Source organism: Ruditapes philippinarum, unplaced genomic scaffold (genome assembly GCF_026571515.1).
Source record: "Ruditapes philippinarum isolate M1 unplaced genomic scaffold, ASM2657151v2 ctg134_1_1_1_1, whole genome shotgun sequence".
Lineage (NCBI taxonomy): Eukaryota > Metazoa > Mollusca > Bivalvia > Venerida > Veneridae > Ruditapes > Ruditapes philippinarum.
In genome coordinates, this window is record NW_026852258.1 from 165,071 (window position 1) to 186,265 (window position 21,195).

The following is a 21,195-nucleotide window of genomic DNA, read 5'->3' on the forward strand; positions in this document are numbered from 1 at the left end:
TGAATAATTCAAACATCTGACCAAGACGTATTTATCGAACTGCAATTCAATTATATGCACATATATAATATGCAACATCGAATGCACTCATAAATTTGAATAACTTATGTTATATAAATATTGTATTTTCACAAAAAGTACTGCTAATTTTTTCACATAAAAATGAATATCTTTTATTCAGGAATACTTCCGAGCTAGATTGATTTTATTGTTTATAAAAAGTAATTTGCTTTATGAAATATTCTTAAGTTCTCAAACAAACACCTGAAAATGCATTGTATTTTATCAGGAATATTATGTGTTAGCATTTCTTTCAGAAATATTCAAGACAAATATCATCAGGACGGGGATGAAGTAAAAACATAGAAACAGTTCCGACAGCTCTTTATACTTCAAAGGTTGGATTCTCTTATCGCCTTTTCAGCATAGATGTTTTAATTATCAATTTTTATTCCATGAGAAATATCATTTAAATAATGTTTTGATTTTAACGACGATTATAATTTTTGAAGACTATACCCATTGCCCTACCTATGTTATACTATAGTACATTCCCTATAATAAGACCACTAACTAATTTTGGTTGATTTGTTTCCGTTGGAACTGTGTCACACGTCATGATATACAAAATGTACTATTATAAGTTATCCTAGATCATAAATATAGAAACAATGATGTACGTTTTCTTTTAAACTTGATTTTACAACTATATTGAAAATATATATAAATCAAAAACAGAAAAAATAAAATTTATCATAATTTGCAAAATTATATTTAAATGAATAGATATATATTGAGAAAAGAAAAGGTCATAAAATCAAGGTTGTTTCGTTTCACTTTAAAGTTAAAAAATGCAAACAAATAAAGACGACTTAAAAGTAAAACATAAGAAAATATTTTACAGATCAAATCAAGCCAAATCATTTTCAATTTTGCTGTGTTGGACAACTTTTAAAAGCTTTCATTTTACTTGTTTTCACGTAACTATATATTACCATTGAAAAAGGTAAAACATAATGTTAAATGCTACTTTTAAACACTTTATATGAAATAGCAATATAGTTTAAATTTCACTTTACGGATCATTTAAGGACTGATGTGCTTTTGTTATCTAATGACACCTTGTCAGTGTGTCTTAAGAGTGTAACGCTAATTAAAAAATAAACCTTCATTTGTCATCTACGCTCTAACAAACTTGTATCACTATTTATTACAAAGTAATGTGTCTCATATCGTAAGCACCATTGACTGCAAACCTCACTAAAGGTTTTCTTCAACTATCTATCTGTGACCCAAAAGTTCACGTCAAATTACTACAATAAAAAGTGATTATAAATGTTTTTCCCATCGTTAGTTTACATTAAATCACGTTAGTTGAATATGTTTGACCAAAATTAATAATGTGTCGTTGTTGCAGGAACATATTATATATGGGTTGCTTGAATTAATTACATAAACCATCCGTTCATGTGCCTGAGTTGACTTACTTTTTTCAAGTCCTCAATCATTATAAATCAGTTTAGTATGAATATTTAACAATAAAACTTTAACACCTTTTCAGTCATCTTAAACAATACAAACATTTGTTGTTTTTATCATTTTCGTTTTACCATTATCAAAGTACTCAAATGAAAATGTTTAAAGAGATGTCTTTGTTATCATTTATATATGACAACTTCATGTTTATATGAAGACATTAATCTCACTTGTAACTTGTTTTTCTGTCTTGAAATATATCATTTGTTTCTGTCTATAATGTCTTGAGCAATTGGCTTCTGTCTTTGTAATGGGTTTTGTCTTTTGATTTCTTTGGCCGACTTGCTTTTGTCTATATAACTTATTTCTTTTTTTTTCTATATATTAATTTGCTTGACTTTGTCGATTTGGTTTTATTTGACAGATTTTATTACATTTCAATTGAATAATCTGAAGCCATTTGCAGAATATGTTTTCATGAGGGACAACTGCCAAAAAATGAATTATCAAACATTGTATGATACAGAAAAGTAAGATGACCTATAATGAAATTAACATCCACTAACCCTAATTATGATAATTTATAATGACGTTTGGACCAAAGTGACCTTAAAAAGATTGAAGTTTATAACAAATTTTATTAGATATTTATCCTTGCATGAGTTTATATTTTGATTATTAGGATCAAGCAATTATGCCTGATACTATGATAAGATGAAAATGTAAGTTAATCTGCTTTGAACCATTGTAAATGAAAGAAGTATTTGATATTTTACATTAATTCTATAGCTGTAAACAAAGTCTTAAAACAGTGAAACAGATCACATGGATTTCATATTCATCAGCAAAATAGATCAAAGTAGGTATGCAAGCTACCTTGAAATGTCAAAGGAAATAAATATTACGTAAATTTTTATCTTTCTATTAAAGTTAGCCCGATGCCAAAATATCACAATAAAATGTCGGCAAAAACCCGCAAACATTTGAAATCGTTTCGCAGCTTACTTCCCCTCTCCCCAAAATTGTTTCTTCAGAAATGAAAACAAATAGTAATAGAACATTGAGCAAAAGATTGAATCAGGTTTAACCTAATTTGTTGAATGAAAAATCTGATTTAAACTTAGTCTACTATAGCTGTATATTTTCTGCAAAATATTATATCAAAATAAAATATTTTCATGTTATTAAAAAAATGTTAAAATATCTTTTTATAGGTTAAAACAGATAATTCGTGCTTTAAACATTCTTATGAAATCAGAACTGGGGTAAGTATTGTTTTATGTATAAAATGTTATTATATCTTTGATTGAACCACTGATATATATAAAATGTAATACGATTTACTTAAGAACGATAAACAAAAACATGCAAAAAAGGATATTTACCTTTGTTTACATTATTCTCTGTTTCTGTGCAAGATAACCTACAGATTAGGAGAGAAATCATCCACAATGATAAATTTTTCATGTTTCCTGAATTTGTTTATTTCAACAACCACTTGCAAAAAAGTCACTTACACACTATATTTATTGTTATGACATTTTTTTTGAAAGAATTATTGTTCGCCAGAATTGTCATGACACTGTTTCTAGATCTGTGGAAAACTTACAGAATAATTGCAGCAATTTCTGTAGATGAGTGTAAAGAAGATTGTTTTAACCAAATTATGTAAAGTTTTTGTTTTTATTAAATATTTCCATGAACCTCCATTCAACTAAATAAAGTACGTTTTCATGTCGTTGATGAATTTGTTAGCTCATATCAAATGCCCAACACTACACTGTTTAATGTTGCGGAACAATTATTATCTTCATATTTAAAAAACAATGATACCAATACATTAAACACTCCCAAGATGCAAGTTTGGTTTTAAAAGAAGTATCTTTTCTATGTTTGTTCACAGAGATCGATAGGTCAAACATACTTATATCAGATTATAAATGCTGGAACATGACATATTCATAAACAGTCATAAACGTTAGCTGCACTTTTACAATGGTAATCTTATTTCGATATTAAGGATCGGATAATTCAATAAGTATATTAAATGTATGCACCAACTTAAATGCCACTTAGCTGTTAATTTAAACACCTAAAGTATTTGTAAATAGCAAGCTTGTTATTAACTACAAACACTTACAACATAATGGAACAGTCAACCCTTTATTAATCTGCAACTAACGACGTTAAATCGCTCTTACTACATACTCATTTTTTTAAACGAATTCGTATTTTATCCAAACGACCTTGCTGTACCTTCTTTATAATTTCTAAAACCATACAATTAAAAGGTGTGCGAAATGGAAGCTGAACTACATGTCTACTTAATCGTATTAAAGAAAATTTAGAAAAGATGAGAAAACAAAGAGAACATGTATAAAAAAAGCGGACTGAAACTTATAAAACGCCATAACAATATTTACCACCAAGGACTGCAACCTTCGTGGTCAATTCCTATGCATCAAAACTCTTTACCGTTGTTAAATACACATGTAGACGATAAACACCGCAGAGACCGATATTATTTCAGAAATAAGTCAATACACTTAATAATAAGAAACTTTAAATTAACTAAATAAACCAGTTATATAGAGTATTAAGTGCTTTTATCAAAAAATGTGTTTTTTGCAAACATTTTATAATAGGCTAGGGTTAGGCGGTTGTTATACTGCATTAGTGTTATGCCAGCAAACAATTTTTAAGTGAAAGCATTTTATTAATATTGATAGCTTTAAATTAACACATTTATTTATTTAAGTATTTTAAGGAATATAGATTAAAACATGTTTATCAAAGAACATTGTTAATCTAAAAATATCTTTTTTTGCTTATCATGATAATATATCATTTTCTGTTTCCAAACGTTTCTTAAGAAGATCGTTAAAAAAATCACATTTTAATGAGGTATTGTTTTCATAGCCGACGATTCCCAAATACTTTGTGAATATACATTTCGAATGGGCGAGTTTTTATTATATTAATAGCATATCATTTATTACATAAATAGCATATCGTGATTAATGACCAAAGAAGAGAAAAACAGGATCCCTAAAAAATTCAAGCATGGCAAAACTGAAAATGTCGTAGGGTTGATCTGATTTAGCCTGTCCATGGACGGTAGTGGTAATTACAAGCTACCGTCCACGCCCCCTAGCACCGGCTTTAGCAGAATTCAACATTTAACATGAACTGGTAAAGTTCTGAGTTTTGAAGCATCGCAGATGTGTCCACATTGTTTAAGTGATCATCATGCATTAACCACAATGTACTTGCGCAAGGCTTAAATCATATGCTTTTGTTATTCATTCGATTTTGTTGTTGTTGTTGTTGTTGTTGTTGCTTTACATCTAATATTTCAAGTGGTATTACGAAAACTTGTACGTAGGGTTCTTGAATAACATATGATACCCTTAACATTATATATGATTTTTAATTGATTATATTGCACACATAGCAAAGAAAACAATGTTACAACGAGCAAAGGCCTGTCCACAATTTGTTGTACATGTAGTATAATAAAGCCTTTTGTTATTGAATCCCCAAGAAATAAATGCAACATCAAAGAAATGTCGTGTTATAATTTAATCTTTATTTGTGATTTCATAGATGAAAAGTTTAAAGTTAAAAATATGCTACTATTTGGTGTAAAATTAAATGGCTCTTTTTATGTAGATGCGCGTAACATAGAAAACTTTAGTACAAAATTTTGGTACCTATTAATAGACTAAGTGTCATTAAAATACCTGATATATAATACCAGATTAAGTCAGTGCTAAAAGATATATACCGCTAAATAGGATGCAATAAAGCTAGGTATGTTTTACATATTAACATGATTAATGTCATATATTAGATACATAGGTAAATAATTTACATAATTTAGCAGTACAAACTATGTAATTCCCTCCTTTATTGACCTCTAGATTATAAGCTTGAATGCTTGTCATAGGTAATCCAATAACTTTGTGAAAAAAGTGTGTGTTTTTTAGTTTTACATAATAACATGATTAATGTCAGGTATTTGATAGCAAGGCAAATATCAATTTTAATTTTAGATAAAGAGATTGTCAATGAATTCCAAAACACAGACTATCTAAAATAAACGACTTAATATGTTAAAAAAACATTGAATATGGTATCTAAGAATACGAATATTTGGGTTTAAGGATATAAGTGATGGTAAAGTTGTCTCAACTAATTTAGTGATGGCATTGACAACACGAAAAGCAAAGTTATAATATAGATGGGTGATGACTAAACATATTAGTTTATTTTAGCAATATCATTAATCACGATGATCATTTCAAATTTATAATGATACAAGGTGATGCAATATGATTATTGCAATTTCAAAAGTAGTTGGATCGTTTGTAAATTAAATTCATTTAAGCCTTAAATTATCTTATATCTACATTAATTCGTTTCATTTTAAAGGCAAACAAATTGATAGATCAAAATAACTAAAAATAGATGATTTTGAAATCAATTTTACAAACGATTGTACCGTGACATCCCTATCTAATGACGGGGCTTTTAAATCTTAATTCTGTAAAGTTATTTGAAACTAAAACATCGATCTATCTTTAGAATTATATGTATACTTATTTATTGCTGAATAATCAGTTGAGTTGTGAGGTTATAAACTTGACTGAAGTATTTCGATATTTAATAGCCTGGAACAAAACTATTGATGTCATATTATAATAGTTTCCCGGATACTCTTTCTATCAATGTTAGTTATTCATTGATTTCAGATGAGAAAAAAAAATCCCAGGTATTCTATGAAAGTGACAAATCCATTGATTTCAAATAATAATAGTTTCCGTATATTATATATAAATGGCATTACCACTGTTGTCAGTTTAGAATAGTTTCCGGATATTAATTGTATATGGCATAACTACTATCATAGTTTTCCCGGATACTTTATCTGTATGACATAATCATAAATGTATATAAGTTATCTTATTTTATTGAGACATAACCATTGCTGTCAGAATATATATCTTCCGAGAACAAACACAAATAGGTGGCGTAAATAATAAAATGCCTTATAAGACAATAAATAAATCAAAACTTCATGACCCCATAGTCTTATTTGCAAATTCAACGCACACTAATTAATAAATACTCTTTCTTTAAACACCTGTTAGAATTAATGTTTTTATTACCTATCTTTTGATAAAAACAATGTATAACATTTCATGGCGTGTACCTAAATATTATTATGAAATGTAAGAGAGAGATTATCGTGTAAATATAGTTCTTTTTTGCGTATGCCTTTTAATAGCGAGACACACCATTTTTAGATATATCTTGAAAATGAGCTTTGTGTGCTACAACATAGATTTAAGCAAATATATCAACATATCATTTGTTAGTTCCTTAAGGTTTCAGTGAATCACATTTGACTAGCATAACAAATTTCACTCTGCCGGGTCGTAGTTGTGTATGTTTATAGTAAAATACATACACATATATTGTAGTTGTAAACACGACTTAAATTGATATCGAGTACCAAACGGAAACCGTAACGTTTTAATTTGCAATATCTTACATATACAACTGGAGCAGCACATTAAAAACTCATCAGAAATATACGAGTATACAGAGGTCGTAAAAAATTAACTCGTTTTACCATCTAACAGTTTGAACCTGAAATCTGAATATGAAATTGTGCGAATTTCTAACTTGCATTTAGATAGCATTTATATACATTATTTTATAAACAGTCATATTTTACCTTAGCATATATTGACTAGTTTCTTAAGAAAATGTTCCTATCACTATAATAAGAATGAAAATAAGAATGAAAATTGATTGATTACCTGGATCGGGATACGAACAAAGACCATTCACATCCTAAGCGTACGCCACTGACTTCAAATATAGTTAAATGGCAAAAGTCAGAAGCAAACCAAAATATATTTAATTTAGTATTTTTATTAGGTAGGGTTCGTTATCCTAGAAAATCTTAAGACAAAATTTATAACAATTTTTCAATTTCTCTTAAAAACTACAAGAAGGAAAATACGCTAAGCCTTGTAACATCATATTCAATTTTAATTTGGATAAAAGACTAATAAAAGTATAAATATAGAAATTGATTCATCATCTATCTTATATAAGTTAGAGATCTTAAACCTTTCGTATCTGAATATTCACAAATTTATCATTTAATCATTAAGTGATCTCAAGAGATTTAGCAAAGGCATTAAGGCACGTAAGAAATGTCAATATAGTTTGTTTCAAATGACATGAAACCTAAAATGGGTCACAATCTTTTTTTTATCATATTTTTCATATTTTATTATCTTAAAGGCACATTATGCCTCAAAAAGCAATATGTGTTCAATGTTCTTGAAATGACAACTTATGCTTGATAGTGTTTTAATAACTGATTTAGAGCGCATATTAGATGTCTAACTATGGAAAGTAGCACTGAACGTGCAGTAATGCAGATAGTTCAACTATGTGGCAAATGCGTAAATGTTTGGAAACTGTAGCAAGATACCAAATCTGAGTAGTAAAATTGATGACATTTCTTAGGCATAATGGGCCTTTAAAATGATATTTTTTCAACACGACATGTAGATTTTGTCTTTATTCATATATTACTAAATATACCATGTATTTTTTCATACAGCGACTGCTTACAATTGTATGTATATCAATACTTTAAGATTTATGTTTTAAATTACCTCATTCATAAACCCTACACTTATCTGTTAAATGTTGCGGAAAAATGTTTCTCTGAATGAAAATGAAACTTCGCTGCGCATGCCCCGATACACTTTAACACGAGCAGGACGCAAGACTTTCATCAATGTAACTGCTACCTATTGATTACAGTTTTTGAGGATTAACATATTCATATATCGTCTTCTATTGATGTATTATCATTTCTGAAACATTTCATTAATTTACATCTCAATATATACCTAGACAATAACTTCCATATCACCTCTAACATTCTAAAAAAACATTTAGTTTGAATTGAATACGTTGTCAATAACTCATAAAATCATTCATATCAGCATGCATTTCTTCATTTAAATGAGATATCAGACACGTCATTTAAAGTTTAAATGTTTAATTTTGTAATATAAAATATGATAATATTTAGCTTTTGAATCACATTCACAAAAACATAATTTCATAAAGCAGCAAAGTCATTCCAATAATAATATTATGTATATATATAACTGTAGGTTTATTTGAATATACCCATACATACAAAAACTGCTGACCGAAGTAAGAGATCCCTCGAGAGCAGTAAAAACAAAGCTTATAGTTTCTAAATTATAATTACTTCAAATTTACACCATTCAAACATAATATCATCATAGGCACCCGAGCATAATTATCATTGAAGAGCTTTGTGATCCGTAATTCAGAATGCTATATATTTTAGAACTGTAGGTCAAATGACATAAAATAAATGACTGAAATACTTTTATTTTAGAAAACAAGGCAAACAGTGAGATGTTATCTTTAGTGACAAAGATCTTAAAGAATGCTTAAAACATTTTTGTGTGCATTTGTAACTCATGAACAGTAAGATTGTTACGCTAACACCTTGACGAAAAACTATCTCTTTAATTATAAACCTTGTCAATGTCTTTCTTTGTTTCATCGAAAGATTTGATTTTGCTTATATCTGCTCGCATGACAGGAATGCAGGTCTTCTTATTATTCTAATAAAACGTAGGTTATTATTAGATGAAATGACTGAATTTCATTTTGTAGTTGTAGATTTTAAACCATATGTGAAACTTTATGTTTTACTTGAAATTTATACTTGTATTAAGTTTATTATCTCTCAAACAAGAAAGTAGTTATAACTAATGATAAATTTTAAAATTGTCACCGCTAATATTGAGTTATCCTGGTCTTAACATAATCTATGCTTATAACGGTCTTGTTCTCAAAATGTCTGACCAAGTTCAATTTTGTCATAACTGTTTTAACGTCACTGCACCAATTATTACTGCATTTATTGTAGTCCATGTTGAAGACGCGTTTAGTAATCCTATTATCATTGAATAAAATAAGCCTATTGCATATATTGCATTCTGAATTACGGACCACAAAGCTCTTCAATGATAATTATGCACAGTTGCCTATAACGGTATGTTTGTTTGACTGGTGTAAATTTAAAGTAATTATAATTTAGAAACTTTTTGTTTTGTTTATATTGTATTCTCTAACTTCGGTCAGCAGTTTCTGTAGGTATGTGAATATTCAAATAAACTTATATATACATAGGTTATCATGGGAATGACTTTGCTGATTTTGTAAAATTATGTTTTTTTGTGAGTGTGATCCAACAGTTTAATATCAAATATTTTTTTTTATAATAATAAACATTTAAACTTTGAATGACGTGTCTGATTTATCATTCAAATGAAGAAATGCATAGTAATACGAATGATTAACGAGTTATTCACAAAGTTTTCCAATTTAAACCAAACGTTTTATTTTAGAAAAATGCAGGTGCTATGGACGTAATTGTTAATGGTAATTGAAGATATGAATTAATGAAATGTTTCACAAATGAAGATACATGAATAGAAGACGATATATAGATAAGTTAATCCTCGGGAACTTTAATAGGTAGCATTTGTATCGATGAAAGTCTCGCGTCTTGCTTATGTAATAATGTATCGGGGCATGCGCAGCAAAGTTTCATTTTCATTCAGAGAAACAACATTTCCGCAACATTAAACAGAGAATTGTAGGGGTTTATGAATGAGGTAATTTAAATCATAAATCTTTAAGTATTGATATACGTAAAATTGTAAGGAGTATGAAAGATACACAATCTATTTAGTAATATATGAAAATAGACAAACTTTGCAGGACGTGTTGAAAATATCATCGAAAAGGCCCATTATCCCAGAAATGCCATCTTTTTTTGTTTACTCAGAATATTTTTATTATTTTTTGTATCTTGCTACAGTTTTCAAAATGATACTTACTTGCCACATAGTTGAATCTCTGTTACTTCTTCTTTTGCTCTGTTGGCAATTGTTTTAATCAAAGTGAATAAGTAGTTTTAGTTACCTTTTGCCACCTTTATAACACATTATTGCACGTTCAATGCTACTTTCTTCAGTTGTTAGGCATCTAATATGCTCTAAATCAATTTATAAAACACTTTGCAACAAATGCTTGACATTTCAAAAGAATTGAAAAATATGGACTTTTAAGGCATAATGTGCCTTTAAGATAATAAAATATGAAAAATACGGTCAAATCTGTTTTACGTGACCTTCCACGGGACTTTCTTAAGAAGGTCACATAAGATAGTGAGTCTCTTAAAACGGGTTTACTGTCAAACACCAAAACATTATTAAAAAGTTCAATAATACTAGTAGAGCATATACATGTAGTGTTAAAACAGTTTATTTAAGGTAAGAGCAGTAAAAGTGAGTACAGTATTAAACATTTTATACTTGTACAATGTAATAGAATATTTGATTGTTTTATGGATTATTAAACAATTAGTGCCTGTAAAACTATTAAAATTATGTCATAATAATATTGTACATGTATGTTTGTTTCCAACATGTTTTAACCCGACATGAAGTAAGAACAGAGTTATTTCATAACAAAGTTGCTAAAAACAGTGATATGCACAGTAAGTCGCTTAATACAGTGCAACTTTATAGCCGACATCGTTGGGCGGACTCAAACAGGATCACATAAGACAGGAAGTCACTGAATACAGTGGGTCACTTTGGCGGTTTAGACTGTATAATGAAACGTGAGGGGCTATTTTAGGTTTCATGTCATTTGAAACAAACTGTATTGACATTTCTGACGTGTCATATTACCTTTGCTAAATTTTGATTTTAAAAATGTTTGTTTTCACCATTACTAGGCAGTTTGTTAGATATCCAATACACTTCCCACATCATTACTTATGGCTATTAACAATGTGCATTTCTACGACATCGAACCCTCTATCTAACAAAAGTACTAAAGTAAAGAGTAAATATCTTTTTGTTTGCTTCTGATTTTTGCCATATAACTATATTGGAAGTATGTGGTGTACGCTTAGGATGCTTTTAAAATGAAACGAATTACTGTAGAAATGAAGATAATTAAAGGCTTAAATGCATTTAATTTTCAAACGATCCAACTACTTTTTGAAATTGAATTGAAATAATCATGTTGCATCACCTTGTATCATTATAAATTTGAAATGATCATTGTAATTAATAATATTGCTAAGGTAAGCTAATATGTTAAGTCATCACCCTTTTACATTTTAACTTTGCTTTTCGTGTTGTCAATACCATCACTAAATTAGCTGAGACAACTTTACCATCCCTTATATCCTTAAACTCGAAACCCAAATATTCGTATTCTTAGATACTATATTCAATGTTTTTTAACATATTAAGTTGTTTGTTTTTAGATAGTTGGGGTTTTGGAATTCATTAACAATCTCTTTATCTTAAATTGAAATTGAAAATTACCTTTCTATCAAATACCTGTTATTATATAAAACTAAAAAAAATACTGTTTTCACAATTTTATACAATTACTTGTGACAGACATTCAAGAGGTCACTAAAGGCGGGAATTAAATAGTTTGTACTGCTACATTATGTAAGTTATTTACCTAAGTATCAAATATCGGACATAAATCAAGTTAATATGTAAAACATACTTAACTCCTTGACGAAAAACTATCTCTTTGATAATAGACCTTGTCTTTCTTTGTTTCATTGAATGATTCTGCTTCATGTCTGCTCGCATGAATGGAATGCAGGTCTTCTTATAATTTTAAGAAACGTAGGTTATTATTAGATGAAATGACAGAATTCCATTTTGCAGTTGTAGTTTTTAAACCTTATCTGAAACTTTATGTTTCTTACTTGATATTTATACTTGTATTAGGTTCATTGTCTCTCAATATAACTTAAATTGAATATTAAAATTGTCACCGTCAACTTTTGTTTTAATTTATATAAATACCAATGGCAAACATTTAGCTAAAAGAAGAACACACATTTTTAATGACAGTAAATGATATCAGTACAAACTTCATGCAGATATCTCCATTTTCTAATCAAGACGTTAACATGTTTATTAGAGACAGATATGTACAATAAGAAAGTCAGCTTTATATGGTATAGGCTGGTTAAGACAAATCAATTAAATTGTGACCGGGCATGGTAGGTTGTCTGCATGGATCATTAATTAAACCTTGGGTTAAGATATAAAGGATACTCATTTGAAGAAATATAACAACATGATCGGCTGTGATGAAAACGTTTTTTGAAATTTAATTTAAAAAATAAAATAATACTTAAAGCACGAGTGTCTCATTATCAACATTTTGTAAAAGAAGAGACGTTGTAAAAATAAATGTTTTTTTCTTTCTTTTTAAAATATTATAGAAGCGAGATTTGTGTCTGGACTGAATTTTCCTTTAGTAAATCTGGAACAGGATATATAATTCAGCTTTAAGTTGAATTAATTTTATTTGCTATAATTATACGAGAATAACATCAATTTGCTCAACCTGGTTTATTTTTTCCTTAGCATTTGGGACAGAATTTTGTATCTTTACATTTAATACCCAGGTGTTATATAATCACTTTTTATCATATATGGAATACTTGATACGCCTACAAAATTTGAAATATGTCATTTTATTGTCGTACGACCACTTTAGATATCTTTAAGACAATAAAGTATGACTAAATGTCAATAGGAAGTGCGTCAAATGTCAAGATAACCAATATAGGACAAACAACTGTTTGGTAAGATCACTGTTACTGGCATTCCTTGACACATTAAAATACATATTTTGGAGATATTCTGTACGATATTTGATTAATTAATGGATCAGGGATTAGTGCATTTTGTTAGATACTGAAGAAAGTCTTGATTGTCCTATTATTGTATCAAAACTTTAAAAATGATCTAACTATTCAAATTACGATACAATGATTACAGTTTTTTAGGGGGCGGGTTTTACGCGGCACCAACACAGTATAGGTCACATGGCGACTTTTCAGCTTTACTGGTTGAAGAAGATCCTAGGTGCTCCTCTGTCAATAATTACATAAAGCAAAGATACATTTCAATACGCTAGTTGCTTCAACACTACAACTAAGATAGCTCGAATAAGTTATATTAAATGGAAACTTTTGTCATATTAAAGACATTCATATCTTTATAAACAATAGACATGTAAGACAATTTATATAGACATGAATTATAGAACGCTATGAAGATCTTGAACGATTTCACCTATTTCTAAAAAAAGATTTTCCTCCTAATATTCTTTTTACTTAAAATATGTTTCATTTGAAAGAAAGGAATCAAATTTGTAGAAATGTAACATCAACTGTATTTAATGCCAAATAGGCTGAAGTTTTAGAAACATGAAGAAAAGATTACATGTATCACTAAATACAACAACTGGAAAACCTCCCATGATGTTAAATTTAATTTAACCTTAAATCTTACAACCTATAATATTCTGAAATTTAAAACCAAAGAAAAATAAACGCTTAACAGAGGGGAAAATAAATACAATGTTGTTAGTGAGTATAAATGTATTATTATGACCCAGTATCAAAGTCAAACTTATATTTTTATCAAGTTTAATACAATGTCTTAACAAACAATGAACTCAGACTTTACTTTGTCATCTTTGGATCAATGTTCACAGTCGACTAAGATAACTCTTTATTCATTCACAATATATATCTGTTGCTGTTACTTTAAACACTACAAAGTAATACAAGGATAAGATGATGTTGGGTTTGATTTTAAGTTACATAAATCATTTAGTGCAAACCATTTGCTAAACATTTTAAGATATGTTGATTAAACAACCACACTATAAATCTCCGGCAATAATTATGTATAACAATTTTTATAAAGTCGGATGTTCATCTTCGCACTTGTCGAGCTAATTCCAAAACAACAAAATTTCATTGTATCGATATCTCATTCATATCTTACATATAATGTGAATGAACCTTTTTATCACTGACCTCATTAGAATAACAAATCAGTTTAGTATATTTATATCCAAAATGAAACAACCCTTCATACAATACCTAACCACTTCAAGCAAAATAGCTCTTACAATAGCCGATGTTGGTTTTTTACAATAGTTGTCCGAGATATGAATCCGGATGTAATGATTTACGGACAATACCATTTTAATATTTTCTTTACTAGTATATCGGCACAGAAAAATTAAAGAAAATAAGTGAATTATTTAAATGGTATTAATATTTTTATAATATTCAATAACTACTTACCTTTTAATTCACCACTCACAATATGTATCCCTGAAAGGCTTAATGTTAAAATCAACAAGGTAAATAATTCCTTCATTTTGTTTGAATGGAAACACACATAAATATCCTTTCAGTAAAAAGCACGATGCCTCATGTCAAAATCTGAAATCAGAAAAAATGTTCATAAAGTATTTGGTATTTTGTTAAATATTTTATTTTCCCCCAGTGTACAAAGTATTAATCCAGAACTATCTATTATTGTTACAATTGGAAGTTTAAATGTTTGAAAATTTATATAACCACTTTCAAACTTTAAAAATGTTGTCTCGCTTAACATATTCACTGTTTACTACTTCATAGCTGAATTTACATTGTTGGTATGAGTATAACTTTAAGTTTTATTTGGTCTCGTTATTATAAATCAAACTCTGTACTTCCGAAAAGCTTGTGTCCTAAGAAGTTACATTGCATAAAAATGGGTTATATGTTCATTTTTGTTTGTTTAACAAATAGATACTTAAAATGGTATACATCTTTTCTATAATTATTATTTAAAATAAAAATACATCTAATAAAAATATGATAATGTTATCCATATGTAAACGGGTCACTGTAAAACTATCCGGCAAATTTGTGTGTACAATGGAATGATTCACTTTATACCTTATTCTCTAATATTGTAGACTGAAAATATAAAACAGTCCTGCATTATACAACTGTCATACAACTTCCGTATGAAGTCAGTCTTACAATTTATTTGACACAATTACTTAGTTATTGTAAAATGTGTACCAACTTTTAAGACATAACTCAAGTATTTCATTGTTTTCACATAGTTTATCGTTATAACATTTTAAGATATCTGCTTGTAAGTAAACAACAAAATGTCTTTTAAAAGCTACAATATTGACCAGTGACCAGTTACATGTATATTTAAGTAATAATCAAAAATATTATTTTTGTAAATCACTACTTATAACCCGTATGAATTCAGTAAACAACAAAATGTCTTTTAAAAGCTACAATATTGACCAGTGACCAGTTACATGTAATAATCAAAAATATTATTTTTGTAAATCACTACTTAACCTGTATGATTCGAAGCTTTATCCTAATGTTGATTTTAAGAATCATTTCGATTACTTAAATTACCTATTTCTATCGGGTTATTTCAATTAGTTGACAATACGTTAACTGGTGATAGCTACTTTAATGTAAAATAATGCGCACTTCGCCATGTTTCAAATTAAAGGTTAACGTTGGCCCGAGATATTTTATGGGATATTTTTATGAAGGGACTGACGTTCTGGAAACGAAAATACTTACTAATAAAATAAATAATGGCTTTCAATTATATGATAATATTTCATGTTAAATCACATAAAATAACAAGTCAGTTTTTTTCTCGTCTCAGTCTTTCAAAAACTTTGAAATGAATTGTTCATAAAACGGTTTATTTAATGTTTCTCTGAAAATTTTACCCATTTCATATAATAGTCATTGTTAAGGTATACTCAACATACATTATGCGTATTTGTGTCATCTCTATTTTGTTTTGTCCATCCAATATAATTATTATGTTTACTTTCATGTCATTGTATTTTTCATGTCATTATATATGTATGCTTGTATATATGTTAATCACGAGAAACTTGTAGTTTAAGTGAAATAAACGTTCTTCTTCTCAACTGATGTACTAGATTTAAATTTTGAATCTACACTTTATTATATAGGACAATAAAATTAATATGCATGGACAGACCTAATATAATAATAAGAAATATTGTGAAATGTAAAACATAAGCCGACATGGATAAATCATTCACGCAACGTATATAAAACAAACACCTAGACACTAATATCCCTCTAATTACAGACCTGTAAAATAATTATAGTGACATTCTTGTCTGATTAATGCAAGCTTGTTGTTTTATAATGATTTAATGAAAGACTCAGTTTCTTAAAATGAAAGAGCATATGTATTTATATATCATTATAAAAGAAGAGGTTTTCTATTTTAAGTAATCTCGTACGAAACTTTCTGCATTTGTTAATGGGTAAATCATTGATTTAATGTTTAAATCAAAATTGCTGAGAAAAAAATGTTAACATAATTTCAATAGTTTCATAAGGTTAAGTGGTTATATGCCTATAGTTCATTGACAAAATTAAAGAACAATGGAACCCCTAAAGAAAGTTCAGCTCAAAATGAAAAGAAAATGAAAACGTTGTAGACTTGATTTGATAGAGCCTGTATGCGTGTATACCCCTCGGAACAGGCTTGAGTAGGTTTAGATAAAACATTAACAGAAATTATTTAATACCATAATGAACGACAAACCAAACACATACCTCTCTGAAATAGCGTAAAGATAGACAAATAAATAAAGTAGTTGTATAACACAATAAAGGTTATGTATGGTTAATAACTTCTTCTTTAAACAATACTTCTCCAAAAATTCAAATTCAATTTCTCCTAGAACTGAGTTTTTTTTTCCAGAAGTTCTGCTTGCACTTCTCAAAATATTCTCCTTTAGTGTTTTCATAAAACAATCATTTCAAAGACATAAACAGTGAGAATTGTAAAGCATTCCGTTCAACCTTGCACAGTAACTGTAACAGATGTCTGTAAAAAGCATTAAATTTATTCCACTTACTGACATCATAAATGCAGATGTGAACATGTGATAACATTTCATTTTATACATTTCCGATCAAGCCGAAAATTGCGGAAGCATTAACAGGACATGGAAATGTTTTTTTATATAATCACGAGGCCATGGGACAATAAATTAGAAACAGAACAAAACAAGAAAACAAATTTGCTGACTCGTTTTGCCCTAAGATACTTCCTAAAAACAAAACAACAACAACTAAGTTTGATTGCTCATGACTTCTAAATAATACTTCAGAAAATAAAACAAGTGATCCTAACAGTAGGCCACGATATGATATGGCCGATTTTTTCCCAACTTTTATCTCAGTGTCACTAATTGATAAAATTCTTTAAGTTATTACTTCTATCTCGTAGCCTCGAATAAGAGAAGTTTATTTTAGTCTAAGTTATATCTCGTTGCCAAGAGTAAGCAAAATTTGTATTTAGGTTTTATTTTTAGTTTCTATTTCGTTGCCATGAGAAAGTTAAATTAATCATAACTATGCTGCCTCTCCGTCACCGGTTTGTTTGGCGTGTTATTTTTATAAATGTCTTTACTTTGATAGTGCAAAACATGCTATTTAGCTGCAAGAGTTGTCCTTTTAACACCAGTGTATCAAGCTTAATTACATAACCACAAGATTTGTTCAATTATCGCATTCACGTGGTTCTAACTTCAGCTGTCCCTTCATGGGTCAATATTTAGCAATTGTTGTTGTGCCTTTATAATGTACTAGTTGTCCTCCGAACAAATAGTTTCCCATGTGCGAACAGCATTTAATTTATGTATTACCTCAAACTTTAACCTCTCACCTTTAAAGTATAAAATAAAAGTATAAAATAAGATAAAATGTGTAAATTTTATTTTTCTTACTTTTATTTGATTATTAAAATGGATAAGTCTACAATGGGCACATTTGCCGTATGTATTTCAGTGAATTTATATAAAAAAAAACAACAATAAAAATGTTACATTTGGAAAGTCTAGTAAAATATCGCCTCTCTATGAACATGAACACGCTTCTGCGTAAAAGGGATCGAATGCCGAAATAGGAAATCATATTTTCTCAGTTATGTCCGCTTATGTAGGGCATTTTTGCATGAGAAAGGAAATCAGATAATTTTGAAAATTTACCAAATAAAGAATTTCAATTTTGTTATACATTAAAACTGTAATATATGAAGATTTTGGTGAATATCCAAGTCATTTGACCCGGCTAATGTCAACTTTACATCATCTCTTTACAATATATTTTTATATTTATGAAGGCGACAAGTCAGTGATAAATTGCATGAAAGTTGCAAATGCAAAATGTATTTTCAATTGAAAAAAAAAGATAATTAACATAAGTAAAAAACTAAACGTTGTTTGAATCCTTGTGGAAATAATATTTTGAACATAAACTTTTTTTCAATAAAAAAACATTCAGTATGTTTCGAATGGAACAATCTGGTATTTACAATACAAAGTATATATGAATTGAAAAAAATTTTGAACGTATCATTGTTAAAGAATCCGATAGCTATATTTGTTTAGTAGATAATAAATTGTTATAAGACAATAGAATCTTAAAATGACAAGGAAAATTGTGACAATTTAAACTATACAACCCAGTTAAATATAGTAGTTAAATATATACGACTATTGCATTTGACACAGTAACATAATTATTCTAAGTAGCATAACATATTTAAAGCACAATAGACTAGTTATTTGACGATTTACCATTTAATACTTTCTTGTATTTGCCTTAACTGTCTCGTTCGTCTTACGTATAAACCAAGATTTAAAAGTAAGCAATAATTCTCTATGACTAATACGTAGTGTTACATTTCACTCTATGGAGAAAAGAAACATTATAACATAAATTTTCAGTTTGCTGAACAATGGAATTATACATTCGTATTTATCTGAACAAAATAATTTGACGCGCACACGCTGGATATTTTTGTTCTGTTATCTAAAACATTTCTATAATTAGATATGTTGTATCAACGCATCTCAATAACTGTGCAATGCACTTCGAATTTCTAGAGTTACAGAGTAGTTAACACATGCTATAATTACAATATTTGTTTAGTACGGACATTCTGTTATTAAATATTCATATTTGAAATATCTTATTTCATTTAATATACAGAATTGATTTTAGTTCAATGGAGTAGGAAGCTCGAACGTTACAGATACACTTTCGAAACTGTTCCTGGAACAAACCAATACTGAACAATTATTAGTCTGACTGTTTAACCACTCGGCCATGTCGCCACATCAAGAAATAATTTGACATCCCAACAACAATCGGTCAAGTTATTTGATTTAACATGTTAAATTCTTATTACAATTAAATATTCAGTTTCATATACAAATAGCTTAAGTTGGCCTGCTGTAAGTAACAAATTAAACATATCAAAACACTATAATAATATTTATGACAATCTAAGTTTCCTCTGTAGTATACAATTATTTTCAAATATGTTGCTGACAACATCTGTCTTCTTTAAGTTTTTCACCTGTGATATACAATATAACTCATTTTACACGGTATCTTAAAACTTTTATAAATATTTTACATTGTGAAAAAGTATACTCATTCTTTTTTTAAATTATTTCTTCTTATTAATACATGTATTTTATTTTTATTTATTATTATTATTTTTACAAATAATTATATGATTGTGAGTTTTGTCAGAGTAAGAAACCTTGAAAAGCGTGAAACATACTTTCTATGATATAGTAACGGATAAATCATTCACGCAACATATATAAAACAAACAAATATTCGTCTAATTACAGACCTGTAAGATAATTACAGTGACAGGTTTGTCTGCAGGATTGTTGTTATCTAGTGATTTAATAGTCATCTTACTAAAGGAACACGGCTAAATACATTCGTCATAAAAACAAAAACATTCCTTTTGTTTTAATTTGGAAATGAAGATCTGTACATAAAAACTCATTGATTGATAAACAAATATTTGTAAATGCAAATTTTAGATATTAACAACCTTAGTAAATCGTGAATTCATATTTCAAGCATAAGTTAAAGCAATTAAAAGGTTGAAGACAACATTCAGAACACGAATCGAACACATACCTTCTAAAACATTCGTAAACATGTAATCGATTAATGTACCGTGAATTATAGTATTGATCCACACGAGAAATTCCTTGGAGCCGTCATAAATTAAAAGGATGATAATTTTATGAAATATTAATAACGTTAATTTAAATCTTTATACTTAATCTAAAATCCATGCTATTGTTAAATCCTTTCAGTCTATAATTCATAAAACTTGGTAATACTTCAAATTAATGAATTGTAGTTATCTAATAGTATAATCCAAGAATTTGGTTAACTTTCATGAAATCATTCAATAACCTCTAAATGCACTTATCGATTTATCTCTGGAGGTGTTCACAAACTAAATATATTGATCCAAAATCGTTTCTTACACTAGGGGCAATTGCAGCAAGTCTGGCAAAAGTTTCTTCACAATATTGGATTATAACTGTAACAGATGTCTGTAATATGCATTAAACCTTTTTTCAACTTAATGACGTCCTTAGTACAGCTGTTCTCTCCTGATAGAAATCACGTTCAGTTTTAACTCTTTTCAGACTTTGATGAAAAATCATAATTTCACGATATGAGATTAATCTGTGCATTGTACGCTTGTTACTTTTGATGTCCACATTCGAATACTTCCTTCTGGTATATTTACACTTATCGCAGCGTGAAAATCAATTATATGTTTATGCCTTTAGAACTGAACCTCTTATCATCAG

The 21,195-nt window shown here is 28.5% G+C and overlaps 1 protein-coding gene across 2 annotated transcripts in view; it reads right to left on the reverse strand.

The window, feature by feature from the left end:
- LOC132754543 (A disintegrin and metalloproteinase with thrombospondin motifs 7-like) overlaps positions 1-20,882 on the reverse strand; it is a 113,606-nt gene extending 92,724 nt beyond the window's left edge. The window contains exons 1-2 of one of the 2 annotated variants that reach the window (XM_060745190.1): positions 20,504-20,882; positions 14,774-14,914 (exon numbers count right to left, since the gene is read on the reverse strand). In XM_060745190.1, coding sequence (XP_060601173.1) covers positions 14,774-14,849 — 76 coding nt within the window. In that variant the 5' untranslated portion in view covers positions 14,850-14,914; positions 20,504-20,882. Of the gene's footprint in view, positions 1-14,773; positions 14,986-20,503 lie in introns of those variants that run through there. The other variant, XM_060745198.1, reaches the window with a different exon arrangement.
- Positions 20,883-21,195: the final 313 nt, after the last annotated feature.